Source organism: Tupaia chinensis, unplaced genomic scaffold (assembly GCF_000334495.1).
Source record: "Tupaia chinensis unplaced genomic scaffold, TupChi_1.0 Scaffold143720_1, whole genome shotgun sequence".
Lineage (NCBI taxonomy): Eukaryota > Metazoa > Chordata > Mammalia > Scandentia > Tupaiidae > Tupaia > Tupaia belangeri.
Genome location: NW_006203569.1, coordinates 278,731 through 299,393, shown reverse-complemented (window position 1 = coordinate 299,393; position 20,663 = coordinate 278,731). Strand labels below are relative to the sequence as shown.

At 37.8% G+C, this 20,663-nt stretch overlaps 1 protein-coding gene across 1 annotated transcript in view; it reads left to right on the top strand.

Annotated features, from left to right (window-relative positions):
• Positions 1–20,663, top strand: part of ADAMTSL1 (ADAMTS like 1) — a 367,415-nt gene that overhangs the window by 111,813 nt on the left and 234,939 nt on the right. The window contains exons 6-7 of the mRNA XM_027766822.1: positions 12,660–12,734; positions 16,442–16,599. Of these exons, the coding sequence (XP_027622623.1) occupies positions 12,660–12,734; positions 16,442–16,599 (233 nt within the window). The remainder of the gene's footprint in view (positions 1–12,659; positions 12,735–16,441; positions 16,600–20,663) is intronic.

Below are 20,663 nucleotides of genomic sequence, written 5' to 3'. Positions count from 1 at the left end.
AATAAAACACAGGTCTCCATATTATACAAAATACATTATGAATTTTTTTAATAAAACACAAAACATTAAAGAAATTTACACCATGCACCTGTCTGCTTCAGGCTATACTCACGGGCTGCTCAAAGATATATATTTATTTATTCCACAGCAAATATTTATTGGGCACCTGCTCTGTACTGAGGAACTGTTCTAGGTGCTAGAAACACAGCAAAGAACAAAACAGACAAAAGACCATTTTTTTTCATGAAACTTACATATTACATAGTTTGAGGGACAGACAGATAAATGAACAATCAAAAATAGTGGTGATAATAATCAGAAAAAAAATAAGCAGGGAGGGAGAAAAACCGATGCGGACAGGCTGCTAGTCACAAGTGTCAGAGGGGAGATGTAATTTTAAATAGATTAGTAAGTAAAGGGCTCACTGACTAATAAAATGGCATTTGAGCAAGGCCAAGAGAGAGGCAAGATGAGGACACCATGCAGAACTCAGAGGAAGAAAATTTCAGACAGAGCAAAAATCAAGCACAACGGTCCAGAGGTCTTTGCATTTGTGACACATTTCATCAAGGACAGAGAAGCCGGTGTGGCTCAAGTAAAGTGAGTTTGAAAGAGACTGGATGAAATGATGAAGTCAGGAAGGTTGTGATACAGGGGAAGGAATGCCACAGGTATTACAGAGCTGTAGACTCTGGATCTTAATGAGTGACAGGAAAGGTCATTGGAGGGTTTTGTGCAGAGGAATGACTTGATTTATCTTTTAAAGGATAATTCTGTTTACTCTGTTGAGAATACTCTAATAGAGCCAACTGTGGTGGTGAGAACAGCAGTTAGGAAGCCACTAGAGTAAGCCATACCAGGGATGACAATGACTTGGACAGAACCAGTAGCTGGGGACTTGAGGAGAAGTGATCTGATTCTGGATTTACTGGGGTTCTTTGACTCTAAGACACCATTGATTAAACAAGACCTTATTATTTATGTGGGTTTTTTTTTATTTTTAAAAATTTGTTTGAGGGTGTGTACTTTCCAGGAAGAGAGAGAGAGAAAGACAGAGAGGAAAGGTGAGAAACCATCTCCTCATGGAGGATGGTCATGCTGCAATCCCTTCTCCTCTGTTTCTCTCTTTGAGATTTTGAGTGCACCCACACATCCACATGTGCATACATGTCCAGTGTGTTTTCTAAGCCACCAGGTCATGCCCTCAGCCTGCAGGATCCACCATGCCACTGGCTAGCCTGAGGCACCATTATTTATGTGCCACTAACAAAGAAGAAAAAACGCTGTCATTGAAACAAAGAAACCATGACACAACATTTTCTAATCATTCATGGCTATTATCTCATAGCTTTTATCTATTTAGCTTTAGACATATTTTTATCATATGTCATTGTTGTGCATAGAAAAAAAAGGAAATAAAACTAAAATTGATAAAACCCAAATGACCCTTTTTCTCACACTGCAACTCTAATTACTTTTGACTTCATTTATACACATCATCAGAAGCCCTGACAATGCAACATTTTAACAAACAACAACAACAAAAAATAGGTAGTATAATCTGCTGATACCAAGCCCTCTCTAACAAAAATTCATTGTGGTATACTTGACGTGCAATGAAGTACATATTTCATGTGTAGTTTGGGAAGTGATTAAATATGCTTGTACCTGTGCAGCCATCACCATGATCAAGATTATGAACACAGCCATCGTCCCCAAAGTTCCTTGTATTTTGTAATCCCTCCCTCTCGCTCCCTCCTGGCCCTATTCTTGGCAATCACTGTCACTACGAATTAGCATTTTCTGATATCAAAAATGGGCTTATGCCATGTGTATTCTTTTCTGTCCGGCTTCTTTCATTCAGCACAATTAATTTTGAGATTCATTAATGTAGCAGGTATCAATAGTTCATTTTATTTTATAGCTGAATAGTAATTCCATTGTATGAACATACCACAGTTTGTATATCCATTCATCTATTGATAGAAATTTGGGAGGGTTCCACTTTGGGGCTTTTACAAATAAAACTGCTATGAACATTTATGTGCATGTCTTTGCATAGCCATATGCTTTTATGTCTCTTGGCTAAATTCCTAGAAGTAGAATGACTGGCTCACATGGCAGGTGTATATTTAACGTTTTAAGAAATGGCTGACTGCTTTCCAGAGTGGCTTACTACTTCTCATTCCACCATCAATTCATGACCATTTCACCTGCTCATGTCATCACTTGACACTGCCGGTGTTTTTTCATTTTAACCAGTCAAATCTGTGTGCAGTGGTATGTCATCATTGTTTTAATTTATACTTTCCTAATGGTTAGTGATGTTGAGCATCTTTTTATGTTGTACTCGTTTGCAATTGTTGCTGAAACAAGTTGTCACAAAATTTGTGGCTGAAAGCAACACAAATTTGTTATTATATAACTCTGAGAGTTCAGAAGTCCAAGATGGATTTCACTGGGCTAAAATCAAGGTGTTAGCAGGCCTGTGTTTCTTCTGGAAGCGTTAGGGGAGAATCCATTTCTTTTCTCTTTTGATTATCCAGTTTCTGAAAACTATCTGCATTCTTTGGCATCTTCAAAGCCAGTAGCACAGAGCCTTCAGTGCTCTCTCTGACTCTAACCCCTTCTTGTATTTTAAAGAACATGTGTGGGGACCAGCAGATGGTATAGTGGATACATCACTGGACTCCCTCATGGTTGACCGTGGTTCAAGGTCTGGACCCAATGACTTGAAATTCACAGTGGGTGTGTGTGCATGTGTGCCCATGATCCTGAGAGGAGAATGGAGGAGAAGGGAGTGTGTGGCCATCCCCCTAGGGGGTGATTTCTCACTTTCCCTCTTACAGTGTTTCTCTCTCTCTCTCTCTCGCGCACACACACACACACACACACACACACACACACACACTAAGGCAAAAACCTCTAAAAAATAAATAATGATAATAACATCTGTGATTACATTAAGCCTACTTGGAAAATCCAGGACAACCTCTTTATTTTAAATTCAGCTGATTAGCAATCTTAATTCTGTCAAGAACAGTAATTTTCCCTTGGCTTGTAACATAATGTATTCAAATGTTCATGGGTGTCTTGGTGAGAGGAGTAGCATATTATTCTACCTACCACACATATTTCTTTCCTCTTTGGCATAGTGTCAATTCAAGTCTTAGGTCCTTTTAAAAATTGGTTGTTTCACTTCCACCTGTTAAATCTAGAGAGTGTTTTTTTATATACAGTCTAAGTTCTTTATATATTATAAGTCCTTTGATATGTGATTTTAAAATATTTTCTGTCAGTAGCTTTTTTTCTTCAAAATTGTTCAATAAGATCTTTCACAGAATAAGAGCTTTTAATTTAAATGAAAGTCAAGTTACAGTTTTTTCTTTCATGGACTACACTTCTAACATCATGTTTAAGAATTCCTTGCCTAATCCAAAGTAATAAAGATTTTCTCTTATGTGTTTTTCTAAAAAGTGTTATAGCTTAGTGTTTTACCTGTAGATCAATGACTTATTTTCAGTTGTTTTTAAAATAAAGTATAAGGTAGCTATTTCTAGGTTAGTGGGGAGGAGTATACTGACGCCTATTTCTTCCAGTGCCATTTGTTGAAAAGACAACCTTTTTTCACCCTTAAATTGTCTTTAAAACTTTGTCAAAACTTTATTGGACATTTCTGTGTAAGTCTGTTTCTGGACTCTCTCTTCTGACATAAGTATCTATCCCTTTACCAATACTACTCTCTCTTCACTACTATAGCTTTAAAGTAAATCTTAAAATAAGGTAGTGAGGGGGCCGGCAGGTGGCATGGTGTTTAAGGGCACTGGATGCCCACATGGCCAACCAGCAGTTCTGGCTGGCTTTCTCTCTTTCTCTCTCCCTCTCCCCATCTCCCTCTCTCTCCATATCTCTCCGGTTAAATTAAAATAAATAAATACATTTAAATAAAATAGTTCTTTAAAAAAAGATAGTGTGATTTATCCATTCTATTCTTTTTGAAAGCATTTTAGCCATTCTGTTTTGATTCTTTGCCTTTCCCATATAAATTTTTGCAACTTTCATGTCCATATCTACAAAAATCTTGCTGGCATTTGGCTGGAATTTTGACACAGATTGATTTGGAAAATTAATATCTTTAATATTTTAAGTAGTTCAATCAATAAGGACTTCACATCTCTCCATTTATATAGGTCTTTAATGTCTTTCATTAGCACTTACTAAATTTCAACAATAGATCCTATGTACTTTAGAGTTATACTTGTATTTTTTGCAGTTATTGCAAGTGGCATTGTATTCTTTATTTCCAATTGTATACTGCTAGTTTAAAGAATGTGATTGACTTTTATATGTTGGTCCTATATTACACAAACTTGCTAAACCTGTTAGATAGTCCTAAGAGTTTTCTAGTAGGTTACTATTATGTTCTATATAAGCAATCATATTGTTTACAAATAAGGATGGTTTTGCTTCTTCCTTTTCAACTTGTAAGGCAATTGTTTCTTTTTCTCCCCTTATTGTACTGGCTAGGCCACTCAAAACAATAGTGAATAGGAGGGAACCAGCAGTTAGCGTAATGGCTATGTCGCTGGACTCCCACGTAGTCGACCACGGTTCGTGTCCCGGACCCGGTGGCTTAAAACTCACGCCGGGCGCGTGTGCGTGCGTGCCCAAGATCCCGAGAGGAGAATGGAGGAGAAGGGATTGCGGCGTGACCATCCCACCAGGGGGGTGATTTCTCGCTTTCTGTCTCTATGTCTCTCTCTGTCTGTCTGGCGAGCGCACACGCCCTACAGTGAAAATCTCTCCAAAAAAAAAAAAAATAGTGAATAGGAGTGGCGAAAATTCACATCTTTTATTCCCAATCTCAAGAATAGAGGAATTTGATTTCTCACCATTAAATGTGATGTTAGCTGTAGGGTTTTGTAAATGTTTCTTATCAGACTTATAGCATTCTCCTCTTTTCCCAGTTTTCTAAGAGTTATTATCAGGAATATATGCTGAATTTTATCAAATTCCCTCACTGCCTCATTTTTTTTTCTCTTGACTTTTAGTATGATGGCTTACATTAATTGGTTTCCAAAGGAAGAACCAACCTTTCATTCCTGGGATCAACTATATTCGGTCACGATATACATTCTTTATATAGATTGCTGGTTTTATTCACTAATATTTTGTTGAGAGTTCTTATATTTATGTTCATAAAAGATACTAGTATATAGAATTTTTTCTTTTTTTTTTTCTTTCATGCTGTCCTTGTCTTGTTTTGGTATCAGCATAATGCTGCCCTCACACAATATGTTCAAGAGTGATTGATCATTTTCCTTTTTTCTGGAAGAGATTGTAGAGAATTAATGTTATTTCTTCTTTAAATTCTTGGTAGCATTCAGTAGTAAAACTTCTTGGGCCTGGAAATTTCTTTTTCAGTACTTAACTTTTTTAACATATGGAATACACTTATACTAACTATCTAAATATTCATTCTGTAGTTTGATTGATTGATTTTTTTCCCTTTAATATGGGTTATATTTTTTAGTGCTTTTTGCATGCCTGGTCATTTTTGGGTTTTTTTTGGAGAGGTTTTCTCTATAGGGCGCATGTACTCGCCAGACAGACAGAGAGAGACATAGAGACAGAAAGCGAGAAATCACCCCCCAGGGGGGACGGTCATGCCGCAATCCCTTCTCCTCCATTCTCCTCTCGGGATCTTGGGCACACACGCACACGCGCCCGGCGTGAGTTTTAAGCCACCGGGTCCGGGATGCGAACCACGGTCAACTGTGTGGGAGTCCAGCGACATAGCCATTACGCTAACTGCTGGTTCCCATGCCTGGTCATTTTTTACTGGATGCCAGATATTGCAAATTTCACTTTGTCGGATAGTAGATATTTTCATTCCTATAAATATTCTTGAGCTTTGTTCTAGGAGCAGTGAAGTTATTTAAAATCACTTTGATTCTGTTGAGTCTTAAAATTTTAAAAGTGAGGGCAAAATCATGTTTGGTCTCCCTCCACTGAGGCAATACCCTTTTGAATATTCTACTCAATGTTCCATGGATTATAGTTTTCAAGACTGGCTGGTGGATAAAATACTATTCTCAATCCCATATGAGTTCAACTCTATAATTCTTTTGTGTGGCTCTTTCCCCAACCACAGGGAGTTTCCTCAACATTCATGCATTGATCAGTATGCTGTTGCATACTTAAAAGGGATGCTCTAGCTTTCCAAAGTTGTCTCTTTATATGACTTTCTTCTTTTTGGTACTTTGTCCAGCAAATTCTAACTGCTATAGTCTCTGTGTATTCTTAGCTTTGGCTTATTAACTTAGGGAATCTACCTATCTCTACCGGAATTCCCAATTCTAAAGCCGCAGCCCAGAAGCTCTTCAAAGCAATAAGGTGTGGCAATTTAGGGCTTACTCTATTTGTTTTCTGAATCTCAGAAATTGCTGCCCTTCTTTGCCTGATGTCTTAAAAACTATGCTTTCATATAATTTTGTCTGGCTTTTTGAATATCTTAGACAGAATGTTAAATCTGGACCCTGTTACTTCATCTTGGCCAGAATCAGAGGTCCTGGTGCTATGCTTTTGATTTGGCTTTGCTCTTATCTAGAACTATTCAGTTTTTAACTCCTTCAGTATGAATGTCCTTAAGCACTTCTGATTCCTTATCTGTTTACAATCCCCACAACCATTTTAACCTAGGGATTAAATAAATGCATTTTACTATTATCAAGGAATTTTCTTCCAAACTGCCAACACTGGCTGTTTTGATGTCAGTACCTATGAAAGCAAAGCTCACTGTATAGAATGACTGCCTGGGTGAGAGAAAATATAAGAAACTATTAATAGTGAGATGCATTTTGATTTCATATATATGAAATGTTGTTTCTTTTAAAAGTTAATGGAGGGACCACCAGATGGCACAATGGTTACTTCGCTCGTCTCCCACATACCTGATCGTTTGAGTCCCAGACCTGAAGGCTGATGCTGGTTGTGTGTGTGTGTGTGTGTGTGTGTGTGTGTGTGCACGCGCCCAAAATCCCGAGAGGAGAATGGAGGAGAAAGAATTGTGGCATGGCCACCACTCTGGGGGGTGATTTCTCACTGGGGCTAGTAGGTGGTATTGTGAATAAAAGCACTGGATTCCCCCATGACTGACCACCGTTGAAGTCCCAGACCTGGTGGCTTGCTTTCTCACTTTCCCTTTCTCTCTCTCCCTGTCTCTCTCTGGTCAAATAAAAAAATAATAACAACAAATGGAATTAAATAAATAAATAATTCTTTTAAAAAAAATCAATAAAGTAGGTAATTTTGACAATGGGAATCTCTCTCTCTCACTGTCTCTCTCTTCCTTATGAAAGAAAGTTAAAAAAAAAAAAAAAAGAATAACTAGAAAAACAAAATCTCCTCAGGACTGGCAGACTGTTTTCATATGTGGCTAATTATATTAACAATGACATTTTTTACCCAAAGAAAGAAAGAAAGAAAAAGAGAGAGAGAGAGAGAACGAACGAATGAATGAACCCCTCTGGCTTAGAGATGAGAGTACTTAAAAGCATGAACTTATCAACAGATCTAAAAGTAAAATAGGGGCCAGCAGGTGGCACAGTAGTTAAAGAAGCTGGATTCCCACATGGTCGACTGTGGTTCAAGTCCCAGACCTGGCAGCTTGCTTTCTGGGGCTGGCAGGTGGTGTGGTGGTTAAGGGCACTGGGCTCCCACATGGCCAACTGCAGTTCATGACCCGGACCTGGTAGCTTACTTTCTCACTTTCCCTCTCTGTCCTTCTCTGTACGAATTAAAAATAAATAAATAAGTAAATAAAATTAAATAATTTTTTTAAAAGTAAGATAAACTCAGATATCAGAAAAGGAAATCCTGTCTTTTAAAAATATTATCATTATCATTTTTCCCTGACATAGCATTGAATCACATAGAATACCCATAAGATGTTGACAAGACTTAAATATGAATATAAAATATTCTACATAGAAAGATTTGGGGCCAGCTCAATAACCTAGTGGTTAAGGGAGCTGGATTGCACATGGCTAATTGTGACTTAAGTCCTGGCCGTGTTGGTTTGAAAAACATGCTGTGTGTGTGTGTGTGTGTGTGTGTGTGTGTGCACGCACACACTAAAATCTTGATGGACTAGAGAAATGAAAGTGAAGGGATTATAATATGACCACACCCCATTGGAGATGCTTTGTCCCTCTCTGTCTTTTTTTCTTTCTACTTTTCTGTCTCTCTCTGGCAAGTGCACATATACTCTGACCAATAAATAAATAAATAAATAAATAATAAAATTAATATACATATAGGTATAGATTATTTATAGGAACTTTTCCAGTTATTATCTTCAGAAACCATTTTCTTGAGAAAGGATATTTGCAACCTATATATGTGAAATGATAGAATTTATGATTTCCATGAAATTTTTCCATTTAACCGAGAAAGGGGTTCTCTGATTTCTCAAGTTGGTCTTTAGAATTGTTGGTTAATAACCTAGAAATATGTCCTGAAGAGTGGCATTATGGTTCTGCCCAAAAAAGCCAGGAAAGATTAAAGTGATGAACTTGATCATAGAATAGCATGCCTTTGTAGAAATGGGTACCCAGAGCAATGTGGTGGGAAAAAATATGACCACCTGCATCACAGCCCTGCCACTTGCATTCATTACAGAGGAGCCTGGTGTTGCAACTAGATTGCTTGCATTTTCTGGGATATCTTTAAAGTTTATTTATTTCTTCCATGAGTGAAAGAAAGAAAAGAAGGAGAAAAAGACAGAGAAAGTGAAAGAAAAACAGAATGAAAGAAAGAAAGAAAGAATGAATGAATGAATGAGGAAAGGAAGGGAGAGGGGAAGAAAGGAGGAAGGGAAGGAAGAGAAGAGAGAGAAAGAGAAGGGAAGGGAACGGAAGGGAAGGGAGGGAAGAAACAAAAAGATCTCCAACAGGGTCTTCATCCTGTGATCCAAATCTAGTCCCACCGGGCCTGGATCACAGGTATGCCTGGCACATTCAGCTCCCAGGACATGAGATTTACACCTTTCCCATGTGGGTTCAGTTTTGCTACCACTGTGCCAAGGCCTGACCCCTGAGATATCCCAAACACCTCTCTATACACAACACTGTAGTAAGGATATAGGAAAATCCCCCGACCCGCCCTAAGTTATTGAACATTTAGCAGCCAATGAGACAAATTATTAATACATATACAACTCCAAGAGTTTCTTTCTATCAAAATGTAAAACACAAAAATTTAAATATTTTTTCTTTTTTTTTTTTTTGTCAAATTAAGAGCACCATTTTTTATGTTCTGAGAAGTTACTAGGTAATATATAAGAAAAAACTCTCTTTGGGTATTTACTGGATTAAAAAGAGTGAAATGAGCTTCTTTGATTCAAGGCTTCTAAAAATAAGCCAAAGTGCTTTGGGAAAGTCCATGAACAGAGTGTATATGTAGTAGTTTCCCTGCAGGTTTCATCTTAGGTCTCTTTTTCAAGGACTAGTTTGTGGGTCTGGTGCTTTGCTTGTCATCTTTTTTTGTCAACGAATCCCTGGTCCCTAGCATGAAGCTTAACATTAGGAGATAGTGGAATAAAGTAATGAATTTACTGATTGCTACTGACCTGCCAAAGATCCATCAGCCCTTTTCAGAACAATAGAATGCACTGTGTGTGACTCTTTTGTCCTCTGTGCTATGGGCTGCTGACTGCTTAAGTCTGTACCAACTTGAGTTGTTTATGTTTCTCTTTAACTAGACAAGCGCAGAGGGGCATCAGAAGGCATTCTGCTCTTGCCTGGTCTAGTTTTTCCATCCTTGCCCTCTTCCTCCAGTCATCTTCTAGGTTCCCCCTCTGCCTTCTGTGGGGAGCTGACAAATGTAACTATATCAGCCAAAAGCGAGGGTGAATGTTCCAGTGTGCACAGAGTCACTTCTCAGCAGAACAAGAGGGAGGCCAGGCCGCCCAGGCTGTGTGGGTCAAAAGACAGCCACTGAGCAATGCAGGGCCAAGCAGAAAGCTTCCCTTTTATGTGCACTTTGTTTGACCTGTAGATAAACAAAGACTTTCTATTTCTAGAAATCCCATTGTTTCCAACTGCTAGAGTTTCTTTTTCAAACTTAAAAACTGATGTCTTTATGCAAGGCATTGAAAGTTCTGTGGGCACAGTCTTTACCATTTTTGTTCCTTTTCTATATTCTTCTTGTATATTTTTTTGCTCCTGTATGTCCCAAACCCTTAGCTATCTGAAAGTCAGCATTTCCTTCAATAATGTATCACATTAAAAACAGCTATAAGGTAGAAGTGTGAATAAAATATTTAATATGGTCGAAAACTTAAAATAATTAACCTCTTAAGGAAAATGATTAGAGCATGTGATCCTCCTTTCTCATTCAGTAGGTAAATGCTAGGGCCCTTGCACACAGAATAAAATAAATGGTTTTTCAGTCCCTATCCTTAAGGAGATTCGGAATACAGGTAGGTAAATAATATTTACGGAATACTTGCTATGTCCCTGGCTATCTCTCCATATCCATAACAATATATCGACTCATAACAATATCATAAGGTAAGTGTTATTTCCCAGGAAGCTGAAGATCAGAGAAGTTAGGTAACTTCTTAGGTTCACGTATTTAAACTAAATTCTTCACAAGATACAGTGATAATATTCACAGAAAGTGGGATTCTTTTATTTAAACAAAATTCTTCCAATGACAGTGTATAATATTGGAGAGATTTGTACAAACAAAGAATTCCACAGAGCTTCTGAATATTCCGGTAAGTTTAAAAAGAAATAAGCGTCATCAGTTGGTGTAATGGCTATGTTGCTAGACTCCCATGTAGTCGACCACAGTTCAAATCCCGGACCTGGTGGCTTAAACTCACACTGGGTACGTGCACGTGTATTCCCAAGATCCTGAGAAGAGAATGCAGGAGAAGGGATCACCGCATGGTCATTCCCCCTGGGGAGTGATTTCTCGCTTTCTGTCTTTCTTTCTCTGTCTTTCTGAGGAGCGCATGTACCCTATAGCAAAACCTTTCCGAAGGAAGGGAGGGAGGGAGGGAGGGAGGAGGAAGAGAAGAGAAGAGAAGAGAAGAGAAGAGAAGAGAAGAGAAGAGAAGAGAAGAGAAGAGAAGAGAAGAGAAGAGAAGAGAGGAGAGGAGAGGAGAGGAGAGGAGAGGAGAGGAGAGGAGAGGAGAGGAGAGGGAAGGGAAGGGAAGGGAAGGGAAGGGAAGGGAAGGGAAGGGAAGGGAAAGCAAGCAAGCTACCTTTCTTATCTTCTGGAGTGTGCTGCTTTTTTATTTTTCCTTAAAGAATTATTTTATTTAACTTTATTTATTTATTTTAATTTGACCAGAGAGGGACAGAATGAGAGAGAGAGAAAAAAAAAAAAAAAAAGAGGGGGGGGAGTGAGAAAGCAAGCCACCAGGTCTAGGACTCGAACCACAGTCAGCCATGTGGGAGTCCAGCACCTTCATGCCACCTGCTGGCTCCTGGAGCGTGCTTCTATCCATTTGATCCTGGGTTATATTTCTCAGAGGCTCTATTCCTTCATAATAAAATCCTCTTCACTTCCATCACAAATTTTAAGTAGAGGAGTAAATAATTATTGAATTATGTGAGCATGAAACTGCCATCCCATGTAAATGTAAGATGTGGTCATGACAAATGAATTCTGAATAAGAATGCTTGTGATGATTTTGATGTGCATGTAATATACCTCTAATTTTATTAAAGGTCTTCTTCTAATGAATTTAGTTTCGATTTGTAAAGGAAGGGTGAAAAGTAATCCTTTCTAAAAATGATAATGTGATTCAACCAAACTTTAAAAAATGTTTTAAATTATATGAGATATATGTGGAAAATATTAATAACTATATATAGGGCACTCACCATATATAGTATTAGGTATAGTTAGCATAAAGAACATTCACGAAATACAAGGCATGATCTCTGCCCTTGAGGGGTGTAACACAAACAAATATATTTTTCTCTTTATTCTATTTATCCAAACTATTATGCTATAGAAAACCTTAAATTTTAATGTAGTAAATTTATTCTTTGAACATTTGAATTTATTTCTGTTTCTTTACTCAACACAAATGCTCTAAACTTTGATGGTATAAGACTAGATTTCAAAATAAAAGAATGAAGGGTCAGCAAGTGGCATAGAGGTTACATGGCTGACTTCACCTTGAGTCCCAGACCAAGTGGCTTGAAAATCACACTGAACACATGTGCATGCATGTCCAAAATCATGAGAGAAGACAAAAAGAGACGGGATTGCAGCATGGCCATTCCCTCAGGAGGAGGTTTTTCTCTTTATCTGTCTGTCTCTCTCTCTCTCTCTCTCTCTCTCTCTCTCTCATGAGTGTACTACACCCTGTAGCTAAACAAGTGAAAACTTGCAAATTTATTTTTCAATATATCCAAATTAATATATTTTTAAAGGACTAAATCCTTCATGAGTTAACTAGTGACTGAATTCTTTGGCATATGTAAGGAAATTAGAAATTTTTATTTCCAAATATTGACTTTCACATCTTGAACACTTATTTTTTAAATTTTTCTGAGTTATGAAGTCAATATGTTTACATGGGAGACAGTCAATAAAATGATGTGCTTTTAAGACTTTTCTTTGTTTCTCTCTAGTGGATGATACCGTGGTTGCCATTCCCTATGGAAGTAGACATATTCGCCTTGTCTTAAAAGGACCTGATCACTTGTGTAAGTAAACTCCATTGTCTTACTTTAGAAAGTAAGGATTGAGGATTTTAGTTGGTAGTATTTATATTTTGTTCCCAGAAGAGATTAAAGCACAAGAGTACAAATCTTTCTACTCTATTATAATACGATATTTTGAGTGCTTCTGTTTATCTTTTTGGCTGCCTGATGAGATGGCAGAAACGTCTGTGGTAAGTATCTCTAACCACAGTCATCCTGAAAAATACAAACTAGATGCTCCCAGTAGGTTATTCATGGGTTAAGCACATGTTTATACTTTTGTGAATACTGTATCTCATACTCTTTCTTCTCCAATCAATCTTACTCTTTTTCTTGCCTCCCCTCTCCTTTTTCCTTCTTCCTTCCAACCCACACTCTCTTTCATCCTTTCCTTTGCCTCCTACTTTCACGTCTCATTACTTTGTCTATTCAAAGGACTACACAAATACCAAAAATCTTAACATTTTTACATTTAAAGAAAGTTTTCATGGTACAATTAAGCACTCCACATATTAAAGACAGTTCAGAGTCCTCATATATTCAGTTAGGTAACTACTGAGATTCAAGAATGAAAAATTATCATAACCTCAAAAATTACATGGTGGCATGTCCTCATCCAGGGTTTGTGCAGGAATTGATTTAGTCATGGCAAGGTAGCAATACACAGCCACATTATTTTTATTACTATTTAGTACTACTTGGCTGTATACTTGAAAATTATAAGCAGAATGTTTTAGCTATGAACAAAGGAGAGAGTGGGAGAGGATACGCTAGCATTTTTGGTAAAATTCCGTTTCATGGAAAGGCTTGGTCCCTTGAGCATGTTTCATCTCCTCCACTCTGACTGTTCCTGGGTTCCCACAAAGCCGTTTATCATATTCTGCTCTTTCTCCTCCCCCACACACATGCCTATGAAACCAATTTAGGTAGCAAGCATTAAGTTTTGGCAATTGGATTGTGAATTAGATTATGCCAGAAAGATAAGAGAAAGACAACTTGTACATTGTAAAAATTAATATAGCCTTCTGTAGTCTTTCTAAAAATAAAAATAGATATATTTCATGGAAGAGGCAGGATCTGAAAGATCACATGAAGTAGAGGAAGAAGTAAGGTACAGTTTAGATAAAACCAAAAAATTCTGCTTAATGGGAACCAACAGTTAGCATAATGGCTATGTTGCTGGACTCCCACGTAGTCGACCATGGTTCACATCCTGGACCCAGTGACTTAAACTCACGCCAGGCACGTGTGCATTCGTGCCCAAGATCCCAAGAGGAGAATGGAGGAGAAGGGATTGTGGCATGACCATCCCCTCTGGGGTATGATTTCTCGCTTTCTGTCTCTCTGTCTCTCTCTCTCTGGTTGGCGAGTGCACGTACCCTATAGCAAAAACCTCTCAAAAAAAAATGCTGCTTAATCACCATATATGGATCTAAGTTGTTTTCTAACTTTGAACAACATAAAACATAGTGTTTTCATGTTAAAAGATAACAGGTGTATGCACTATTACCATTCACACTATTACTTTTCTCAAAACTGGACAGAACTAACTGCTGGTGTAACATCCCTACTGAAAAACAGTATTTCTGTGGACAGTGACAGAGACCAAAATAAAATATTGAGGCTAAGCTCAGCAATTGAACTCACAGCAGTAGATTAAGGAGGGACTTTTATTTTTATAAATGTATTAGTCTCCCAGGTAATTATGTAATCACTAACAAACTGAAAAATGAGCCTTATTTGGTTTAATCATCCTAAGGATTTGATAAAGAGAAACCCAAAATCTGGTTTTTTTCCCCCATAAACATACTCTAGGTAATGTAAGTGTAGCTAGGGAATTTTTGCTTTGTTTTGTATTGGGATATTATTGAGCAAAACCAATATAAGATAAAATGTTACGTTGTTTCTCCTGCAGTTCAGTTGTCCTTAACCAGAAGGGGATCCAGTATGGGATCAACCTTAAATATTTAGGGCTAAACCAGAAAAAGAATGGGTGATCTGGTACATCCCCAGGTCTTCTTTAATCAGAAGTACCTTGAGAAGAATAGCTGGGAGGCTTTTGATAAAAATTGAATCAGATGCCGAGTGGTAGTTAAGGACGCTGGGCTCCCACATGGCCAACCATGGTTTGAGTCCCAGACCTAGCGGCTTGCTTTCTCACCTTATCCCTCTTATTTCTCTCTCGCTCTGTCCCTCTCTGGTCAAATTTTAAAAATAAGTAAGTAAATAAACACAGTTAAATAAAATAGTTCTTTTAAAAAATTGCATCAGATACTCCTGTCAGGTCTAGACCACCATGATTTTTCCTAAACTAAGTTAATTTGTATCCTAGAGATAATTCTGCAAGTGACTATAAGGCAGCTTGAGTAATGATTCAGGAGGAAAGAGATTCAGGGCTGTTGCTTTCCCCGACAACAACTGTGATTTCCTCAACTCCAGTGTTTCCCTGATGTGCCCGGTGTCCATCCATGGAGTCCTCTCAGCACTGGGCCAAAGGAGTAAAACCTGCCCTACTCTAGAGGGCTCTGCATACTTCATCTGAAAATCACTGGGCATTTAATAAAACAACAGCGTTTTCCATCTGTTGATGATCTTTGTGGTAGAGAACTAGAAGTAGACCACATCTAGAATAAGAAAGTACAAATTATTTTGACACATTAAGACTGTCTTTAACCTAGAACTCCAACCTATAAAATGTGAGTGGAAGCATTCTGAAGACTCAGAGTTTCAGCCAAGCACTCATATTTCTGCTGAAGAATCACTGCCAAGGCTAAGAGTTCTTGTGCAAGTTTTGGAAACCATAACCATCTTCCTCCATGTAGCAGACAATTATTCTTGATCATTTCGCATCATGAGGACTTAGTCTGCTCTGAAACACATCAGATTTGCCATTAGCCCCAGCGCAATCTGATTTCCTACAACTAAAATGCTTCAGAGGCTTTGTCATTGGCTGCATTCATATTTGAGTACTCCAGGATTCAAGTTCTTTTTGTCATAAGCACCTATGAAATGCCACATTTCTGTATAAAGTCAAATTAAATTTTAAAAAAAGATTTTAAAAAGAGAAAGAGTTAAAAAAGAATAGCTTCTGTCCTTAAGCCACTATGGTTTATAATTTTGAGAAGTGGCACATACACAGTAAGCAACCAAAAAGCAGAAACAAACCCAAGTTAATGTATTAATATAAAATCACATAGGTACTGTGGCAACTTAGAAGTACAAGCTGTATCTCATAGAGAAAACAGCAACAAAACTGGAGAGTATCCAGGCTAAGGGCTATCAAGACTAAAATCAATAAGCTCTATATAGGACATGGTTGAGTCAAAGGAACAAAGTTGGAGCATAGTGAGAATATAATAGATGGCTTTGTGGGAACCCAGGGACAGAGTGGAGGAGATGAAAAATGCTCAAGGGACCAAGCCTTCCCAGATTAAATCATTTGGAGAGTCAAAGACTTTTTGACAGGGAGCCTTGATTGCTCAGCTAATGAGTTTTAGAATAGCTTCATTTACAGTCTAAACCCCTGTGTGATCCAGCAGTGTCCATTGCAGTGCTTTTGTTTATATCACAAGTTCAGTTGTGTCAGCCATATAGAGAATGGTGCTTCTCCCTTACATAGCTCTAAACTTTGTTGCATGAAATGTGCTTGCATGTGATCTGGCAGCCCTAGGAATGTCTTTCTTTCCTCTTCATGTGTTTTGACTGTGTAGATCTGGAAACCAAAACTCTCCAGGGGGCTAAAGGTGAAAACAGCCTCAGTTCTACAGGCACCTTTCTTGTGGACAATTCTAGTGTGGACTTCCAGAAATTTCCAGACAAAGAGATACTGAGAATGGCTGGACCACTGACCGCAGATTTCATTGTCAAGGTGAGCCTATTTAGGTACCTTATTTTCAAGCCCCATCCAAACTGTTGTTGTTTATAATATCCTAAGGCAAGAGAGAGAGAGACCTCAGATTATTTATTTATCTATTTAATGGAGCAGGGGGAGTGCCAACAGAGGCTTCATGCTACAATCTGCCCGCATTCTCAGCCAGACTGGATCATGAGCATGCACATGCATACCTGGTGTGCCCAGGGAGGACCAGGACATGAACTCAAGACATTGCCCATGTAAATGCAGTTGTGTCACCATTGCACCATCACCTAACTCAAGAGACTTTAAGCTTTGACATATATTTGGAAAGCCTGGTTGTTATCCAGGCAATGTTTAATTCAAGAATGATGAACTAGCTATATCATGGAAGTTATAAGAGCTTGACATTTTTAAAGTAATAGGAAAATCTTTATATATTTTATCAATAAAATGACCCCACCTAAGAAGCCAACATATCATTCATTGGGGAGTATAAATTGTTTTTAAAACAATTAGCATATAGTCACTGATTCATGTAGGGCATCCTCAATAAAAGAGAAATACAAACTGATGATCCATAAATTTGGTCAAGTAATCATGCTTCCAATGGCAAGTTCTTTTCTCCTTGTATTGGCAACAAGACTAAGTTGTTTCCTTCTATCAGAGTTTCCTCACTCTTCAAGGTAATATAAAACACATTGCTGGAAGCAACATGCACATTCTGTTGGAAAAATGCACACACTAGAAGAACATTTGGGAATCACAATAAAATAAAACATATTTTTCCTTCAGTAGGTCAGGAGGACCTGAAGGATTTCAGCTGTAAAGCTGTAAAAGTTGTAATGTGTCCAGGACTCTATAAATTTTTCATCATGGGACCTAGAGCCAGAGGACATTTGATTTAAACTAAGACTTGATGACCCCATGGCAGCTGGAAGTAAGAATGCATATAGGAAAATATGATAGGCAGTGAGGTTGGATGGAAGAAGAGTTCCAGAATGTTGTCCTTTCTCCATCTGCATGGTAGCTCTTTCTAATCTAGTCCACAATCCAGCTACATAGCAAGAAGCTACACGAACTTGACTAGCTCCAGAAATCTATTTTATCTTCATTTTTATCTTACGGACTAATGCATTATCTAGTTAAGCAAGTAAGAAACCTTTGATTCACCCTGATTTCCTCTTCTCATATACGCCCCCAGTTAACATTAAACTTTATCAGTCTGTCTCCCTACCATTGTTCTTTCTCCTCCATCCTTGTTGCCACTATCTTTAGGTCTTTGCATTTTCTCACCTGAACGAAAGACCATGGACTTTAATTTTCCAGCCTCTGATTCATCATCTGTGTTCTCTTCAGAGTGAGTTCTCTAAAACCATAATCCCCCTTCTTATAGTATTGTATAGCCCCCTTCACCGCCATTGATTGCTTTGAGGTTAAAATGCAAATCCATAGTATAGCATCTTGACCGTCTGAATTTTATTTTCCTTTCCAACCTCACCTTCCACCTTTCCCCTCCTATTTCAGCCAACTCAGTGACTCACAGGTCTTCACAACATCTTACATTCTCCCAACTTCTTACTTTTACATAATGCTGTGTCCTCTACCTGGAATGCTCTTATCTTTTCTTCTTCCATTCTTTACACAAATTCTTCTTCATCTTCAGGTTTTCCTCTTTCCAGAAACTTTCTGGGACTTCATCCCCACATTTCTGTCCATATTATCTCTCTCCACTCTGTGTTTCTTGAGGAAAGGGACAAAATTTTATTCATCTTTCTATGTCCATAATAACCCAGTGAAAACTAATAAGTGCCTGAGAAGTGAAGTTTTACCACACAGCAATTGTTTACATGGAGCAGATGATGACATCCCTATTCTACCCACAAGAAAACTTAGCTTCAGGAAGCGCAGTGGCTTGCCCACATTCACACTGATGGTAAACCAGGGCTGAAAATCACATCTCTTTACTTCTGACCTATACCTCTGTTCAGCATTCTATATGGCTCCTAAAAGTATATTTTTTTCTTCTAAGGTTTCATTAGAAAACTGAGATCGAGTAAATATAAAGTTACCACTCTAAGACAGCTTATTAATTTTTAAATCAATTTATTCTAATTTAAAAATAAGCCAGATAATTGAAGAAGATACAGGGGAAAAAAAAAAAGAAGAAAACTACCTTTTTTTCCAGTGAGTCATATGAAACTTTTCTTCCCTAACTTTCTTCAAGAAAATAGCTAAAAATAAATATTACCATTTGATTAGTTATTATTTATTATGATTTAGGTATTAAAAACTGTACACATAGTATATAATTTCTTTTATTTTTTTTTCCATTTGTCTGTTTGTTTTTAGAGAGATTTTTGCTATAGGGCACTTGTGCTCACTGGAGATACAGAAAGAGACAGAGGGACAGATAACATAATATCACTCCCGGGGGAGGGGGGGGGATGGCCACACTGAAGTCCCTTCTCCTCCATACTCCTCTCAAGATTTTGGGTATGCACATGCATGTGCCCAGCGTGAATTTTAAGCTACCGGGTTGAGGACTCAGACAACGGTGGACTACATGGGAGTCCAGCAACATAACCATTATGCCACCTGCTGATCCCTGTAACTCAGTTTTTAGTATCGTTCAAAGTATAGTCTCTTTCAAATTATAGATTAATTAAATGAGTAATCAAATTCTTTTTATATTTTTTAAATAATTATTTATTTTATTTTATTTATTCATTTATTTTTTAATTTGACCAGAGAGAGACAGAGGTTGAGAGTGAGAGAGAGAGGAAGTGAGAAAGCAAGCCACCAGATTCAGGACTTGAACCCTGGTTGGCCATGTGGGAGTGTCCACCGCCTTAACCACCACGCCATCTGCTGGTCCCATATTCTCTTCATATGTTTAAAAGCCAGTATATCCAAGTCTCGAACCAATCTCATATTCATAAACTTTATTAGAGACACTGAAGTCCTTCTCAGTCAGTAAAACAGCACCATCTGTTCTGATGGGGCAATTACCTGAGTGACTTGGTAGTACAGTCAGGTGATTCAGAAAGTGGCTATGAGCATCTAATTCCTCAAAGAGAGCTGTACATCTGCTACTTGAAAAGTTTAAAAAAAAAAAAAAAAGGCAGGATTTTGAGATATAGCCATCTCTCTTAAATTACCTGATAAAAATTAGTTCTCTACATTTATTTTCTAATAAATCAATTAATTTCTAATTGAAAAAATCATGTATATTCATTGTGTCAAACATGTTTTGAGAAATGTATACATAGTGGAATAGCAAAATTAGCTAATTAACATTATTTATCATATACTTTTTTTTGAGAGGTTTTTGCTATAGTGCGCATACACTCGCCAGAAAGAGAGAGACAGAGAGAGACAGAAAGCGAGAAATCAACCCCCCCCCCAGGGGGATGGCTATGCCGCAATCCCTTCTCCTCCATTCTCTTCTCAGGATCTTGGGCACACACACACATGCGCCCGGTGTGAGTTTAAGCCACCAGGTCTGGGACTCGAACCACAGTCGATTACACGGGAGTCCAGCGACATAGCCATTATGCCAACTGTTGGTCCATATACTTATTTTTTTATGGTAATAAAACTCAAAATTTATCTCAGCAATTTTCAATAATGCAATATATTGTTATTAACTATAATCACCATGTCATATAGTAGATCTCTTGAACTTATTCCTCCTAACTAACTGAAATTTTGAACACTTTGACTAATATCTCCCTCAAAGACTTCCACCCCACCCCCAGCGCCCAATAACAACCATTCTACTCTCTGCTTCTGTGAATTCAACTTTTTTAGAGTCCACATTTAAGTGAGCTAATGCAATATTTGTCTTTCTGTTTCTAGCTTATTGAACTTAACATAATGTCCTCCAGGTTCATCCATGTTAGCACAAATAACAGGATTTTGTCTTTATAAGGCTGACTAGTATTACATTACATACATATACCACATTTACTTCATCCATTGATCTATTGATGAAGATTTAAGTTGATTCCATATCTTTGCTGTTGTGAATAATGTTGCAATGAATAAGGGGAAAATATCTCTTTAGTGTATCCAGG